Source organism: Lithobates pipiens, unplaced genomic scaffold (assembly GCF_037356315.1).
Source record: "Lithobates pipiens isolate NorthernLeopardFrog02 unplaced genomic scaffold, aLitPip1_a1.2 Scaffold_18, whole genome shotgun sequence".
In the NCBI taxonomy this organism is placed as follows: domain Eukaryota; kingdom Metazoa; phylum Chordata; class Amphibia; order Anura; family Ranidae; genus Lithobates; species Lithobates pipiens.
Window position 1 is genome coordinate 443,015,892 of NW_027507758.1, and position 18,440 is coordinate 443,034,331.

The 18,440-nt window shown below is 42.0% G+C and overlaps 1 protein-coding gene across 1 annotated transcript in view; it reads left to right on the forward strand.

The window, feature by feature from the left end:
• The window catches only part of ERICH6 (glutamate rich 6), a 133,639-nt gene that overhangs the window by 74,806 nt on the left and 40,393 nt on the right, over positions 1-18,440 (forward strand). The window contains exon 9 of the mRNA XM_077488180.1: positions 9,526-9,593. Within this exon, the coding sequence (XP_077344306.1) occupies positions 9,526-9,593 (68 nt within the window). The remainder of the gene's footprint in view (positions 1-9,525; positions 9,594-18,440) is intronic.

Here is an 18,440-nt window from a genome sequence, read left to right on the forward strand (position 1 = left end):
TTTCAGGGTTACCTTGGAGGAGTAAGGGGTCCCAGTGGCTTCCCATATGACCTGACATAGGGGTGTTTGGACTTGAAATGTTAGAAATTATCCAAGGAAACTAAATATATCCATATTATGGCTGTGCTATGAGGGCTTTGAAAGTTATAAAAAATTTTAAAGTTTTCAACACTTTACTAATCTGTTTGCACGCTATCTGTTTGGAAGTATTTACGACGGGGATCTGTTGGTTCTCTGAATGGAGAAAGTGACAGTTTTACGACAGGCCGGAATATCTGCCAGGCAACTTGAGCCTTGTTTTCTCTGCTAAGATAACCTTTCTTCCCTTTGAAGATTTTAAGAGCTTTTGGAATTCCTAAGACAAGGGAGGGGGGAGTTTAGATTATTCTGTAAGTTTATTCTAAGGTCAGCCAAACTGTCATGGCTGCTTTCCACACAAAATGGCAACTAGTTACAATATATCCTGGCTCAGACGTGATATCGTTACACCATCCATCCCAGTGCTACCTGCCCCCAGTGCCATCCACCCCAGTGCTACCTGCCCCCAGTGCTACCTGCCCCCAGTGCGCCTGCCCCCAGTGCCACCTGTCGTCAGTGCCACCTGTCAGTGCCACGTGTCATCAGTGCCATGTGTCATCAGTGCCACATAGTGCCATCTGTCATCAGTGCCACGTATCAGTGCCATTTGTCATCAGTGTCACGTGCCATCTGTTGTCAGTGTCACGTGTCATCAATGCCACTTATCAGTGCCATCTGTCATCAGTGTCACGCGTCATCGGTGCCATGTATTAGTGGCATCTGTCATCGGTGGCACGTATTAGTGCCACGTATTAGTGCCATCTGTCATCAGTGCCACATATTAGTGCCACGTGTCTTCAGTGCCATGTATAAGTGCCACGTGTCATCAGTGCCACGTATAAGTGCCACGTGTCATCAGTGCCACATATTAGTGCCATCTGTCATCAGTGCCACATATTAGTGCCATCTGTCATCAGTGCCACCTGTCATCATTGCCACGTATCAGTGCCATCTGTCATCAGTGTCACGTGTCATTGTCCTGGTGCTTCAAAAGTGTAATAAATAGTCAACAAGTTAGATGTGTAATTTATGTTCCTAGAACACATGATGGCGCTACCTGCATGTTGGGCCTCTCTATGTGGCCAGGCTGTGAAAAAGTCACACACATGTGGTATTGTAATACTCAGGAGGAGTAGCAGAATTTTTTGGGGGGTGTCATTTGTGGTATACACATGCCACATGAGAGAAATAACCTATTACAATGACAATTTTGTGGAGAAAAAAAAAATGAAAAATCTTAATTTTTCAAAGAATTGTGGGAAAAAAATGACAACATCAAAAAGCTCACTATGCCTCTTACTAAATACCTTGGAATGTCTACTTTCCAAAAAGGGGTCATTTGGGGGGTATTTGTACTTTCCTGACTTGTTCGGGTCACAAGAAGCGAGATAGTCCACCAGTACATCAGATGTGATCAATTTTGTGCGATTCGCACCACACCTTGTAGACTCTCTAACTTTCACAAAGACCAAATAATATCCACTAATTTGGGTTATTTTTACCAAAGATATGTAGCAGTATAAATTGTGGCCAAAATGTATGAAGAAAAATTAATAATTTGCATAATTCTGTCACAGAAACAAAGAAATATGCGTTTTTTTTCAAAATTTTCGGTCTTTTTTCATTTATAGCGCAAAAAATAAAAACCCCAGAGGTGATCAAATACCACCAAAAGAAAGCTCTATTTGTGGGAAAAAAAGGACACAAAATTCATTTGGGTACAGTGTTGCATGACTGAGTAATTGTCATTCAAAGTGTGAGAGCACCGAAAGCTGAAAATTGGTCTGGGCAGAATGGTGTTTAAGTGCCCAGTAAGCAAGTGGTTAAAGTCCTCAGCATTCCCTCTTTACAATCAAGATTCACTGATTTCTCAGAGTTTCCCCTCACATCAGAATCTGCGTTCACCTTTACATCAGGGTACAGAGTTTCCCTTTACATCAGTGTTCCCCCTTACATCAGAGTATGCTGAATGCCCCCTTACATCAGAGTCCCCAGAGTTCCCCTATACATCAGAGTCCACCTTGGAGCTGCATGCATGCTGCCTATAGAAGTCGATGCAGTAGTAGCTACTTCATGGACACAATTGCATGTCAAAATGTGACATTCAGGCAGAGTGCGTGTACTTATCTGAACGCAACCGCTGCGTTTGCATGAACTTCTATAAGCTGCCCACACACCACTTTGATGTTGATAGACATGACACAAAGAGCAGCACTGCACAGAGGACAGGACTCAGCACTTGTCTGAATGAGCCTTTACTTCACAGTCCACAAAGTTCCCTCGTACACTGTAAGGATGAACTCTGCAGACCCCGATGTAAAGGGGTTGGGGGGTTCTGGGAACCATGACTTAAGGGGGAATGCTGCAAACTCTGATGTAATGGGGGGGGGTCTCTGATGACAAGAGAGCCCCTTACATCAGAGTTCCCCTTTACACCAGATTCTGCAGAGTTTCCCTTTATATCAGTGTCCTCCTTACTCCTCTCTTACCTTAGGGTCCCCAATCGCACTCCTCTCTTACATCAGTGTCCATTCCATGTACACAGGCGGTAAGGCACTGTGGACAGGCTCAAGCATCCCGTAGGGATCTTAAGGCATCCTGTAAGGCACTGAGGGTGGGCTATAGGGTTCTGAGGGCAGTAGGATTATAAGGTCTGGCTCAGGCAGGCTGTTGGTCCTCCTCCCCCTCCTTCACATCTTCTTCAAACTAAAGGGAAAAGATAGTAAGCACTATGACATCACTGCGCACCCTCCCGGACCTGCCCCGCTGCCCATGCCAGGCCAAGCTCAGATGGCTAATAAGCAGCCAAACTCTAGAACTACGCAGTACAGAGCTGCCAAGAAGCCAGAACATTTACAGCACTTTCTCCTGTCCAATGACATTTATGGAAAGGAGAAAAGTGTTTTTTTTTTCTCTATCGTTCATTGAAGGACACAGCTTAACTTCTCAACTTCATTGGTTAGATGCTACCACTTTAAGGTGAAGGACACTTGGTGCAACCTAAAACTAAAAGCATGGCTATGGGTCAGCCCACTGGTGGTGGCCAAACCCCTTATCTACAATAAAGAAATCAGTTATTGCCTGGTCTTTGGAGAAGTTAGGACATGGAGCTTTCTAGCTCCTGATTTTCTTTCTATTTTTATTTTTTTTCCCCAGCATAGGAGGATTGGCTGAGATGACTCAACCCTGCATAGTGGCCTCCAGGGGCTTGACCCTTATGTGCATGCATACAACAGTCAGATCGGGCCCTTCTTTTGCATCGCTGCATATAGGTCAATGTCACCCAGATCAATAAAGGATCAGAGGTGGTTGTCCCTTACCCTGGAGATACCTGGTCGGATGGAGTACAACAAGATCACAGATTTACTTTGGTGTCGTGAAGATTCTCCTGTGGTGGGACTTGAATGCATTGGTCTAAATATAGGTACTACACTTGTGCACAACGGAAAATTTAGTTTAGTTTCAGTTCGTTGTCATTCGTAAAATACATAATTTCGTTCTGTTATATTCGTTATGTTACATTAATAAGTTTTTGGATAATTCGTTATTATTCGTAGAGTGTCGAATTCATTCGTTCATATTCGTTGAAATTCGCTATTTATGTATGTATAGACATTCGTGATAATGATTCGTAGTTTGGAAAGTCGTTTGTTTATTGAATCTTTTAACACACACAATGACAACATCTCTTCTCCTCGGCTCAAATACAATACAACACCCGTCTAACTCAGTTCTCAGGAATGCACTTTGCCAGTAATCCATCCTCCGGCACAAAATTAATAAGCTGATTGGACTATAAGATTTACTTTGAGCTGACCTTTTGTTTCATTAGATCTTTAAACAATTACCGAATCATGTCAAATTCATGCGAATTAATTCGTTATATTTCTTTCGTATTCGTTGTTATTTGTTGTATTTTCATTCGGATGCATACGAATGTCCGAAAGATTCGGCCGAAACGAATTGCACAAGCCTAATAGGTACCCACTTTCTCCAGGTAACTCTGACCCCTCCTCCCCCTCCCTTTTCCTTTGCCATGTTTGCCCTTAGGTACACCCTGGGGGCATTTAGCTAAGATGATACACTATCAGTAGGGGGTGTCTGGTGGAGAACTGCAAAGCCCAGCATATCTAGTAGAGGCCCTTAAAGGTCCCCTGAAGCTCAGCGGTGGCTGGTGGGGAACTACAAGGCCCACCATGTCTGGTAGAGACCCCGTTGGATCGTTTCTTTCCTTCCAACCTCCGTTTTTTTCCACATCATCTAGCTGACCTGCATTCTGTGGTTCAGGGACTCTTGGATTAGGCTGGCATAGCCCCGGTTCCACTCTATGAACACTTTAGGGGATTTTATTCCAGCCTCTTTGTTGTTCCCAAAAAGGATGGGGTTTGTCATATCCTGGACCTAAAGTCCTGGGACTCCTTCCTGAAGTTAATCCTGATTCCCTTCTTGTGTCTAGAACAGTGTTTCTCAACAGCAGTCCTCAAGGCGCCTCAATAGGTCAGGTTTTCAGGATTCCCCTCAGGATAAAACAGCTATGTTAATTACTAAGGCAGTGAAATGATCAAATCAAGATAATGGAAAGCCTGAAAACATGACCTGTTGGGGCACCTTGAGGACTGGAGTTGAGAAACACTGATCTAGATTACCTGGGGCTCTTGCTGGACACATCAGTGGCCAAGATCCTTCTTCATCAGGAAGAACTTGGAAGTTACATCTTCACATCCTTCACCTTTCCTTTCATTTGGTTTTGCATGAGGATTCTGGACCTCATGGTGGCTTCTTTTGAAGTGGTCCTGTTTGCCCAACATCACACCAGCCCTATGCAGAGAGAGGTAATGACCAAGTGGGACAGAGTTACAAGGGTCTCTGTACATTCCCACCCATCTGTCCCATCCGACCAAGGCATCACTGACTTGGTAGCTCTGCTCACGACTTCTTTTGTCAGGGAAGTCCATCTTATGCCGTGTACACACGATCAAACAATCGGGTGGAAAAGTCCGGCAAACTCAAGTCCGCCGGACAATCTTCCCGACAACCCTGGCCGTTGGTTGTCGGGGTCTGCGGGCGGGGGGCTTATCGGAATATATTAATAAGGGGGCCCCCGGATACCAACCCCCCACCCTATGTGAATGTACCCCTACCCATTCACCTGTAAAATAAAGTAAAAAAAAACCACAACACACAAGATAAAATAGTTTATTGCACAGCTCTGTGGGTCTTCTCGCCGGACTCCTCCGCTATCTTCTGCTAGCTCTTTTACTAGCGGAGGAGCCCGGCTTTCTTCCTTGCCGCCACCCTCTTCTTCCGACTTTGGGGGTCTTGTCCCCCTCTTCGGTTCTTCTGCCGGGCCACCGCGCCTTCTTCTAGCTTTTTTACAGGCGGTGGCCCAGTCTTCTGTCGTCGCTTTCGCAGTCTTCTGTTCTTCTCTTCAGATGTTGCCTTGTCGCATCCTCTGCTCACAATGGCACCGACGCGACGCACGGCGACTTATATAGGGTCATCGCCGGATGATGTCCCCGCCCATTATGGTGTCACAGTCCCAGAGGATGCTGGGACTGTGACATCATAATAGGCGGGGACATCATCCGGTGATGTTCCTATATAAGTCCGCGCGCGCCTTGTCCCCGTCATTGTGAGCGGAGAGAGTGACGAGGCAACATCTGAAGAGAAAAATAGAAGAAGAGAAGGCGGCGACAGCGGTGACAGAAGAACCGAAGAGGGGGACAAGACCCCCGAAGTCGGAAGAAGAGGGAGGCGGCGAGACAGAAAGCCGGGCTCCTCCGCTAGTAAAAGAGCTAGCAGAAGATAGCGGAGGAGTCCGGCGAGAAGACCCACAGAGCTGTGCAATAAACTATTTTATCTTGTGTGTTGTGTTTTTTTTTTACTTTATTTTACAGGTGAATGGGTAGGGGTACATTGTACCCCATACTCATTCACATAGGGTGCCCGCAGACCCGACAACCAACGGCCAGGGTTGTCGGGAAGAGGCCCTTGTCCTCATCAACAGGGGGACAAGGTGCTTTGGGGTGGGGGGGCCGCGCGGCCCCCCTTCCCCAAGGCACCCCCCCATGTTGAGGGCACTGCTCAGGAGGGGTGGGCGCTCGCTCGTCCCCCCCTTTCCTGGCTGGCCGGGTAGCGTGCTCGGACAAGGGTCTGATGTGGACCTGGGGGGGGGCCCCACGCCGATTTTTTTCGGCGTTGGGGTTCCCCTTTAAGTCCATACCAGGTGGCGGGGCCAGCGACGCATCCTTCGCGGGCCCCACCTACCTGGAGACGTGCTCAAAATGAGCGGACTTTTCTCCAGGCGGGAAAAGTCCGTTCATTTCAAAAGTACGGTGGACTGGCATACGCACGGCCGGATTGTCCGCCGAAATGCAAGTCCAGTGGGAAGATTGGAGTGCAAAACTACTTTCTAAGTCCGCCGTACTTTCGAGTAAAAAAAAGTCCGCCGGAGGCTACACATGGGGGGATTGTCCAGCGGACTTGAGTTTGCCGGACTTTTCCACCCGATTGTTTGATCGTGTGTATGCGGCATTACTCACCATGGACACCAGCCTCTCATGGGGTTCTTGATCTCTGCATTGCAGGTATGGAAGCTCCTTCCATGGATAGAGGCCTGGAGGGCATCCCATTCACTCTGGTGGCTCTGGATTGATTAATCAGGGTTTGATTCGCAGATCTCATTCAGCTGGTCACAGACACGCCTTGGCATCTCCCACCAGGGCTGCTGTTAGAAATGATGGGGCCCCATACAGCCTACCTGACATAGATTTTATCAGTGCCTTTCTTTGCAGCCTCAGTTCCAAAGAAATAAATTGGAATCCTTTTGAATCTTCTTGCTCACAAACGGAAACATAGTAAACAGTTTACTATGCTTCAGTGATGAATGGACACAGGAGTGATTGGTACCAATAATGCACGGTGTTCATTCAGAAAAAGGAAGGGGCCGATAAATTATATATTTACTGGCCCCTTCCCCCACTCTTTACCCTAAAACATCCTTCCGTGTGCCTGCAGCAGCTGCCAGCAGGAGAGGAGGGGAAAGAAGCCAGCAGGGCTGCGGGGAAAAAAGCATATAGGGGGGGCAGACAGCAGATGGAAGGGGTGCATGTGCTAGAACCACTCCCCTGTAGTGCAGCCAGAGGGAGAAGCTGGCAGCATTGAAGGGGAAGGCAGAAAAGGATTGGTGTCTGCATTAAGACAACACAGCCGGCCCTCCTGCTCAGCAGGTGACTGGCCCCCCCTTTCGAACTGATAGGGCCTGGGCCCAGTACAGGAGGGCTGGCTGTACTGCCTTATCAGTGGCCCTGTCTCCCACTTTCACCCAGATCTCTTCTCTCAAGGTACAATTTGCCACCCTGCTTTAAAATCGCTGGGTTTCATGGCTTGGCTGCTGAGAGCCAGGTGCTGAAGGACAGTGGCCTGTCTCTTGATGTTATTCCTACCATGCTTTGGGCTTCAGAATTCTACTTCTCATTTCATCTACTATCACACATTGCAGGTCTATTTCTCCTTTTCTGAGTCATTGGGGGTCCATTCCTGCAAGATTTAATTTGCCCATATTCTGGCCTTTCTTCAAAGGGGTCACTAAAGTGGTTCTGTCTTCTAGGCCCTCTCTACTGCCTTGGGACCGTAATCATGTTTTGTCAGCCTTACAAATAATTATTTTGCGAATATCTGTGAAATTCCCCACTCGACCTAGTCACAAAGATGGTTTTTCTTCGTGTCCATCACTGCCCATTGAATGTCCAAGCTCATGGCTCTTTCCTGTAAGCAGCCCTTGTGTCATTGAATAAGGAGCTGTTGGTTCCTTGTCCTTGGCTGTCCTTTCTCCCGAGGTGGTGTCAGCCTTTCACCTTAACAAGTAATTAGTCCTGCCTTCCTGGTGTCTACATCCCTTTCATCTGAGAAAAGCGTCTCTCTGTTGTCCAGATATGGTTAGGACTATTCGAGTTTTTGTCTTGGCCACTCCATCTATTTAGAAGTCTGATGCTCTGTTCATCATTCTGGAGTGACCTACCACCAGAGGGCCACTGCCAACCAAGAGGCATGAAATCCAAAAATAGGATTTTCCAGTGAGTACAAAAATCCAATTTTTTTCAACTGTCTGTAATTTTACAGATGGTTGGCAACACAGAATTACCCACACATGAGTGTACATTGTATTTCCTGAACTGTCTGTTTGCCCCTACTATGTGTATGTGTTTGCCCTGACTTCGTATGTGTGTTTGCCCTGACTTTGTCTGTGTGTGTTTGCCCTGACTTTGTCTGTGTGTGTTTGCCCTGACTTTGTCTGTGTGTGTTTGCCCTGACTTTGTCTGTGTGTGTTTGCCCTGACTTTGTCTGTGTGTGTTTGCCCTGACTTTGTCTGTGTGTGTTTGCCCTGACTTTGTCTGTGTGTGTTTGCCCTGACTTTGTGTGTGTTTGCCCTGACTTTGTGTATGAGTGTGTGTTCGCATTGATTGTGTCTGTCCTAACTGACTCCATTTGCTAGGTGTTGTAAGTAGGGGTGATCCACAGCAGTCTAATCCATCAAAATAAAAAAGTACTATGTAGGTGAAATGAGCTGACACCCTGCTCAAATGCCTTTGTTTCCAGTTTGGTCTTGTATCCAGCAATAAGGAACAAGTATATAGCTGTTTACATAGCACATCAAATCAAATTTATGCAATTATGTAATAAACATTGCAAGGAGCTAAGCACTATGTGCTAAGTACAATAACCCATAGTATCAATTTAGAATTCCTTTTGCTGAATTTTACTACCCTTTTTCACATGATTATTTTCTTGTGGTAATTCTTAATTAATGTGGTTTTGGTTTGTCTGGATTACAAAATCATACACAAGATAAACATACATGAAACACCAGTAACAGCATTTTATCGGCAAATGTAAAATTTTTGCCTTTTGTTAACTTGAAGTATTACACCAACAGCGTTTACAGTATGTATGAGTAGTTATTCAAAGCAGGCAAATTAAAATGGCAATGTATTATTATTTTTATTATAAATGTTGTTTTATTATTTTGTCATTACCATTTCATACTTGAACTTATAAACTCTATTGATGATCTTAAGATTATGTTTCCACTATTGCAACCCCAAAGTCACGTGATTTTGCCGCGATTTTATGCCGTGACTTGAAGCAATGTCTGTGTCTTCTTGAGGTCTATGGACCTCAAGTCGCATCAAAGTGGCACTAAAGTAGTGCAGGGACTACTTTGAAGTCGCTGCGTCTTGAAGTGGCACAGATATGAACGGTACTCATTGGAAATCATGGGGTACAACTTGTCATGCGACTTTTCCGTCCCAAATCGCATGAAAAGTCGCACCAGTGGAAACCTAGCCTTAGTTAATGAGAAGAGAAACCTTGTATTTTTGTGCAGTGTAAGTTATTTTTTTTTTTAAAAATGAACACATCATTTTAATAAACATTATTTTTTCTCAGGCTTAGGGAAAGGCATATGGCAAAAGTCTTTGAATCAGTGGTGACTGAGCCAACCACTTTTCTTGAATGTAAGTGCCTCCTGCTATCATTGTGTCCAATACATCTAACTGAGGATATAGTTAGCTGTCATACACACTATGTATCTAAATATATTCTAATACTTGCAATGCATAACATTCTTCACGTTTAAAGCAAAGATGGATACACATATAGGAAAATGTTTGATATTATCATAATGTTCTTTACGCTCTCTGCAATCATAGAGTTTTGTTAAAAAGCAATGCATTTATTTCTAATCTTTTTGGAGAAATTTTTTGGTTCAGAAATAATAGCAAATGCTGCTTTTGAGAGGCGTTTACTTAAATGTCTCAGCTTCTTTCTTCTATCTATCTATTTTGTCTCTCCAATAAAATCATCATCTCTTTTTCATCCATCTTTTAAATCTAGCTATCTGCAATATGAGTCTTATCATATTTTTCATCTCAATATCTAATCTATTTCCAATCTAGCTGTCTATTTATATGCCTTATGCTGCATCTTCTTTTCTTCCCTTCCTCATCTGTTTTCTAGCCATATATTCCCCCTATTGTATGTTTATAGTTTATGAAATTTTGTGTTACATTATCTAATCAACCTAATTTTTGGTTTTATATTTCTGACACCTATCTTGTCCCGGTTTCCAGTCTAGCTATCTGTCATAAATATTTCACATTTTTTATTTATTTTATATTTTAGTATTTGCATCTCTGTGCTGATCTGTTATACCTACCTCTATGCCATTTATAGATAAAACATTTTTTATCTAATCATTAAATGTTTTTTATTTTTTTATTTTTTTATTTAACTAAACCTAAGATAAAATGACACCAATCCACCTTCTGCCTTTGCCCCTAAAATACCTGTCTTAAAGGGTAACTCCACTTTTGTGAGAAAAAAAAAAAAAACTATAATAGCAGATACATTTGCTACACAAGCCATATTGTAATTTAATGTCGTTAAAAATGATCTTGTGTACTTTCTTATACTCTTGTTATTTGCCAATCTGACATTTCAAATGTGTACTCTTGTATTCTGAATTCCCATGTGAATGTGCGTTTATTTGCATATACTCAATAAAAACGAGTAAAAAATAAACAACCTTTCTCTTTCAACCTGCAGTACCGTTCTGTAAAATTCAATACAATAGGGCAACATAGAGACATTCTACAGAACACCCCAGAAATGTAATTTTCTGCTTGTGTGATTGGCTCACTGATTTTTCTAGAAGTCTACACTAAGATACAAGTCAGATTTTAGACCTTCCATGCAATTGAATTTTCCATTTTGGTGAGATGTTCCCAAAGAATTAAAAGCCTCTAAAGCAGGGATATGCAATTAGCGGGCCTCCAGCTGTTGTAAAACTACAAGTCCCTTAGTGCCTCTGCCTCTCGGTGTCATGCTTGTGGCTGTCAGATTCTTGCTATGCCTCATGGAACTTGTAGTTCTGCAACAGCTGGAGGTCCCCTAATTGCATATCCCTGCTCTAAAGGGATGTAAACACTCCAACTTTTCTCATCAGAGCATGAGGGGAGCACCAAGTGAATATAACAATCCAGTCACTCCCATTTAGAAGCAGTATCCAAAGGAAAAAGTGGAATAACTGCTTTTTCTCCAGAGCAGAAAAGGGTAGGAGTCTGCTACAAAGTGTGCTAAAATCCCTGGAATGTATGTTGATAACCCAGAGGGGATTTTTTTTTCAAAAGATGACATAACCAAATGTCAACAGTGCTCTCTGCATCAATACACTATGAGTGCAGGGTGCTGTGTTGACAGGGGGGAATCCACAGGACCCTGTACTCCCAGTATGCCCTTAATCTTCTGGGTTAAATGATGCTGGGTTTAATACAAAACAGAAGACTGAGGACATCTTGTGGCTGAAAGCAATTACTGTGAGGGACAGCAAAATTGATGGGGACATTAAAAAATAATTACCCCGCAGTTGGACGTTAAGTAAGCAGCCACAGCGTGATCCAGACGAGTCTCCAAAACAATTAAGTAATGAATGATGGTTCTACTTTATCTGAACTCTAGATTTTTTTCCCATTTTATTCTGTTTTTTATGTGTTGTTTATGTGTCTAATCTTTGTTAACTAGCTACCAAGATTTCTTTATGTACCCATCAGCTGATCTGTCCAGTCTAGCTACTTCAAATATTTGTATTGCTATTCTTTGAAACCCAGCTATCAATGTTTCCTATCTTGCCACTGGTCCTTAGTTGTTAGAGGACACAAACAGCCAAAAATAATAAACTAATGTCAGCGCTCAACAGCAATGGAATCTACAAGTCTGGCAAATTTCTATATATTGGTACAGAGTCTTTCTTCATAATGTAGTAGAACAAAAAACAAAAGCCCTTGCAGCTCTCTCCAGACCGGAAACAGAGAGTGCACTGGCAGGCATAGTGTAAGATCCTCAAAAAATCTTTCATTAATTTAAATAAACATATCATACTCAAAAGTGGTATAAAGATATGGTGGTGGAATAAATAAGTGCAGCACTAAAAATAAATATGTGTAAAAAAAAAAACAGCTCACCAGGAGCCAAGGAGAAGCTAATATGGTATAGTATTTATTGGATTCCAATAGTAATACATGTACAAATGGGCAGTTAAAAATAAGCCTAAAAACATGTGCAAAAAAATGCCGCTCCTACCACATGGCTGCAGCAATGAAACCGTCAGTGTGTAAGACTTCTGATGCGTTTCGTGCTCAAGAACATTGTCAAAAGGATCTGCCTAGATAAGCTAAGATAGGTAGATCCCTTTAACAATGTGCTTGAGCACGAAACGCGTCAGTAAAGGTCCTACGCACTGACGTTTTCGTTGCTGCAGCCTTGTGGTAGGAGCGGCGTTTTTTTGGCACATGTTTTTAGCTTGCCATTTGTACATGTACTACTATTGAAACCAAAAAAATACTATACCATATTAGCTTCTCCTTGGCTGTTGGTGAGCTTTTTTACACAGCACCCATCCCATCGGGGGTACTGAGTATGGATTACTTTTCTGATTCCATATCCACCTGGATGCTGACTGAGGATACTCCCATCTACCGGACACCACTGTCTGAACAAAAGATACCCATACAAGGCTTGTGTACATCCAGTTTCTGGTGAGTGCACTGTATACTGGTGGTGGGATTTCATCACAAAATTTTATTATATCGTACGTTTTGGTGGATCATTTTTTCTCCACAGAGAGGATGTTTTATTTCAACTGTTGGTCACTATATGTTCTGATATCTTCCATATCTTGATAAGGAGCTGTGTAAAGTGACTCGCCAAGTTTATTCACATGCAATTTTATTCGCAAACGAATGATTACTTATTTTTGTTTTTTGGAATTTACACATTATATATATTTTTTAGCGCTGCAATTATTTATTCCACATTTTGTTTGAGGATTGAATATACACCTTTTTAGCGCTTGATTATTATCATTGTTTTTTTGCACTGAGCGCTCACTTGTTTTCCTTTGAATAAAGATATGGTTCTTACATAATTTCCATAAGGAACATCTCATTGACCAACACATAAACACATCTGCCCATTAGTGCTTCATTTGAAGACCAACCTCTAATATACAAGCTAATGTTTTTTTTCGAAGCAGCACCTCTTCATCAGATGCTATGATAAAGAGGTGCTGGCTTGAAACACATTAGAACTATATGAAAGGTCCGTCTTTGAATAAAGCACTAATACACTACAATATATTGGCTAACACACTTCTGATGAAGAGTTGCTGCCTCGAAACATGTTCATAAGTAAATTAGAGGTTGGTCTTCGAATTAAGCACTGGATGAGTTTATTCATTCATCAATGAGATGTTCCTTATTGAAATTATTTGATGAGCATACAGTACAATATATTTATTTTAAACAATGAGAGATTTTTTGAGGACCAATGCCAGTGCACTCTGTTTCTGGTCTGAAGAGAGCTGCAAGGAAGTGGATTTTTTTTTTCTACTACATTATGTTGACGAAAGAGATTTTGTACCAATAATTAGAAATTTGGCAGAAGGGAGGCATATGGCAAAAGTCTCTGGGCTGTTTCATTTACAGATATTTAGAGAGCATTTGAACACATAACTCTTTGTATGGGTGAAATGAAGTCCAGTGGCCTGTTGCAGCCCTTAGGGAATGTAGAGTGTAAGGCCGCGTACACACGGGCGGACTGTCTGACGGACTTGGTCCGCTGAAACGTGTTTCAGCGGACAATCCGCTCGTGTGTGTGGGCTTCAGCGGACTTTTTCGGCAGACAGTCTGGCGGACTAAGTCTTTCGGAATTTCCGTAATATTGTCCGTCCAAACTTGGTTTCAGCGGACAGTCCGCTCGTGAGTAGGCTAGTTCGACGGACTAAGTATGGCGCATGCTCAGAAAGGATTTACACGCCGAAAGGTTGCATTGCAGTGTATTGGACGTCGTATTTCTAGTCCCGTCGTAGGTGCTGTACACGTCATCGCGCAAGCTTTCGGCGGACTGTCTGTTCATCGTGTGTGGTCAAGTCCGTTCATTCGAAAGTAGGACGGACTGTCTGTCGGATTGTCTGACGGACTTAGTTGGGCAGACAGTCCGCCCGTGTGTACGCGGCCTAAGACCTCCTCTGCTTTACTAAGTGGGTGGATAGATTCACTGTTCAAATGTAACTAGAAGGCTAGAAGTTAGGATGTGCTGTGAATGTAGGTGGGTAGTACTCTTCAATGTGGCTTCTATAAATAACTCTCTCGCTGTGTATGTATATGTATGTATATATATATATATATATATATATATATTTTTTTTTTTTTTTTTTTGCTCTGTCTTATCGCTCTATCTGTCTAGCTATCTCTTCTGTATTTTTCTTGCTCTAGTCCTATAGAGATCTGTTGGAAAAACAAACACTTGCAATAAATAAATCTAGTGAAGCTCCTGTCCAGTTGAATATATTGTTTACACTGCAGTATGACTCACTGTGCACGACTATAATTAGCCAGGTTCTAATCCATAACCTGAGCAGACGCTGCATATGCCCAGCTATAGCCAGTTTTATATGTTCACTCCATTTCATGTCTATAAAAAAGCTTTATCCAGAGGATTACCTTTACGATTACAAGAAACTGTCTGTTTACAGTTACTTTTCTACAGTCATTTATTGCATTTACTAGGCAGTGTCATAGGCTAGCATGATCTCATTACTCCAGTGTACATTGTGTGCTTACCTGTGTGAATGTAATTCAGCACTGTTTGTAATATTTATTTTTGTGTGGTAGCCTCATAGATTGTTTCCGTATATGTGTTCATGAGAGAGAATTACTAGTTTACAGTGTAAATCCAGCAAAAACTGACAAGGATACAACAGCAATAAAATAGTTTGGTGGAGGAGTTTAGAACCTCTGTTGGCATTTTATTGTCATCATGTGTTCCCCTAGGAACTTGCACTTATTTTCCTAGGATGGTGACAGCATTGGGATTGATTTAACAAAGGAAAACAGACTATGCACTTTGCAGATGCAGTTGCACTCTGCAAAGACGTTTGCTCCAGACCTTAGTAAATGAGGTGAAACTTCACTTTGCAAAGAATTCCCAATCACATACAAGGAAAAACAAAACACATTTTTGCTTGCACATGTTTGCATCATGGGAGTCATCTCATTTACTATGCTCTGGAGCACATGGACAAAATAATAAAACCTCCTCCGCACTATAGTGCTACTTCAAATGAAAGAAGCCAATATCTATATTTTAATAACAGGCTGCTATGCTATACAGGCATACCCTACTTTTAAGTATACAATGGGGTTTATTTACTAAAGCTGGAAAGTGAAAAATCAGGCTCACTTCTGTATAGAAACCAGTGAGCTTCTAACCCCAGCTTGTTCAATTAAGCTTTGGTAATAAAACCTGGAAGCTCATTGGTTTCTATGCAGACGTGAGCCTGATTTTGCACTCTCCAGCTTTAGTAAATAAACCCCATTGTGTACTTAAACTATTATATTTAAAGATTGACCAATACCCACAAACACAAGCCCAGCACCCAATCTACTAATACAAATGTATCATCCAAACTATACAATGTGTAAATTCAGTGTGTCTAATAAAAAGAATCTAGCAATATCCAAGCAAAATATATAAGCCAAAATGCTTACTTTGTTACATAAGTGTCCGTATTTAAATACCCAGCAAAAGTTTATAAACCGTGTCCAAATCACATGCAAAAAGAAAAAAAATATCTGAGGATAAATTAGTTCCACCACGTCCTTATGTAAAAACAAAGTGTCCTCATGCATATATTTAAATCCAACTCGACCATGTGTCAATCTGTGAAAGGCTCACAAGATCCACTGGTGCAACTAGCCACCCAAAAGAATCCACTCCACACTTGGCTCACCTCGAAGGGTTAAATTGGTTAAAGCAAGTCTGCCAGAAAAGAGACTTATATAGGGTAAAATCATCCAACAAGGTTTTATTAAAAAATATCAAAAATTACTAACATAAACAGAGGTACCATGGCTAAACAAGCAAAGGCTTGTAGGGAAAACCTGTGTATAGTGTCCACAAACACACCGCTGGTCGGTGCTCTTGATAAAGGATCCCCTTGAGAGAAGGCAACAAAATGCGCTGGGGTGGAACGACAGTCTGGGGCGGAAGAAGGAGACAGAGAGACACATGGAGAAGCTGTGAGCAGCCACCCGGCAGTGCTGGGAATGTGTTTGGATGCTATACACAGGTTTTCCTATAAGCCTTTGCTTATGGTACCTCTGTTTATGTGAGTAGTTTTTGATATTTTTAATAAAACCTTGTTGGATGATTTTACACTATATGAGCCTTTCTTTTCTGACGGACTTGCTTTTACCAATTTAACCCTTTGAGGAAAAGAAGCTGAGATGGGAGAACTGTGAGCTCGGTGGAGCAAATATATGTGCTTGCCTTTCTTTTGAAAAAAAGTTTGGCTCTGAAATCCGGTGAGTGCCGAGTGGATACTTTTGGGTGGCTGGCTGTACCAGTGGATCTTATGAGCCTTTCATAGATTGGCACGTGGTGAAAGTGAATTTAAATATATCCATGAGGATACTTTGTTTCACATTAGGATGTGGTGGAACTAATTTATCCTTGCGTTTCTTTTTCTTGCATGTGATTTGAACACTTCTGGAGCAAATGCTTTTATTTCTTTAATATAGGAAGTGAGGGAAAATCTCTCCAACACTAACAGGAGCAACAATAAAAACGTGACAGAAGTCTAATGGCGCGTACACATGACTGGACTTTTCGAGGGACTAGGTCCGACGGTCTTCTCGACTGACTTTCGGTGGAGTTCTGAGGGACTTTCCGAATGAACAGACTTGGCCACACACAATCACACCAAAGTCCGATGGATTTGAACGTGATGACGTACAACCCGACTAGAATAAGGAAGTTCATAGCCAGTAACCAATAGCTGCCCTAGCGTCAGTTTTTGTCCGTCGGACTAGCATACACACAAACGGATTTCTCGATAGGAACTGTCCTGGCGAAAAAATTTAAAAACATGTTCTATTTCTAAAGTCCGTCAGATTTTTGGACAGCAAAGGTCCGATGGAGCCCACACACGATCGAATTGTCTGACTGATTCGTTCCGTCGGACCTTTGCTGTCAAAGTTCGGTCATGTGTACGCGGCATTACAGTTCCCACTTTAATGGCCAGGGTTGCCCTTTTTTAAATTTTTCTATATGTTTAACACCAGTATCTGCTCAAACTCTTTATATATAAAAGCTGGTCTATATGATGATGTTACATATAGATCCAATGATCTGCATTTTTTTATAAACCACTTTCTACACATCATATGGATTCAGTACATCTAAGTATAAATTAGTCATATGTGGTTGTCCTCTAGTGATCAATGGTCGCCTGCTAGGGCAGGAAGGTACACTAGGCCTGTTCTGTTGGGGTGTCCGTTTTTTTTTTTATTATATGAGTGCAGGAATGTGGTAGGGGCATAAGGAGAGCGGTTGTTTAATGGAGGGTATGGGGGGAGACATCTTTTTATTTGTGGAATGGACAAGAAAGAAAACGCACTAGCACTGCAGTACCTGAAGGCTGATTGTTCTGTAAATACAAAATAATTTGCCTGAGCACTGTATATTTTTACTGCATGCATTCATTGGAATATTCAATTATTTTGCCACTCTCTCATCACAAAATGAACCATCACACCTAACCATGCTGCTGTTCATCTTTATACTTCCAAGGTCCAGGGTCTGGGTCTTAACCGATGGTACCTATACCCCAGGCCTTTATCAACTAAAATTATTGTAACACTTTTGAGTGTATACCAAATAAAAAATTAAATATAAAACAGATGTTAGTAAGTCGTTTAGTTAGAGTGATTTGAAGACATTTTTACGTAGTCAGGGGATAAATAAATGAACATACAGTATACAGTAATATAGATTAGGGCAGTGATGGCGAAACCTTGGCGCTCCAGATGTTATGGAACTACATTTCCCATGATGCTCACCTAAGCTGCAGAGTGCATGAGCATCATAGAAAACGTAGTTCCAAAACATCTGGGGTGCCAAAGTTCTCACCATCACTGGATTATCGTATATGTTGGCAAACTGCTGCCTTTTTAATTAGTACATTGTTGAACAAAGCTGAGGAAAATTGGTTTAGGGAATCAGTGCATTATTTCTACTTATACCCTGCAGAAAGTTTGGAGTTTAGGTGAAAATTTTGACTAATTTGAAAATGTATAATGCCTGAAGAGAGGATCTGAGCTATCCTGAAAATTAGATTCTTTAATAACTCAAGTTAATCAATAAAGGCTAAATGTTCAGTACAAATCTTTAAGATTGAAATTGAGTTGTCCCAAAAGCTTTCATAACTTTTATAACTCAAGTTAGTTATTATAGGATAACTTAAA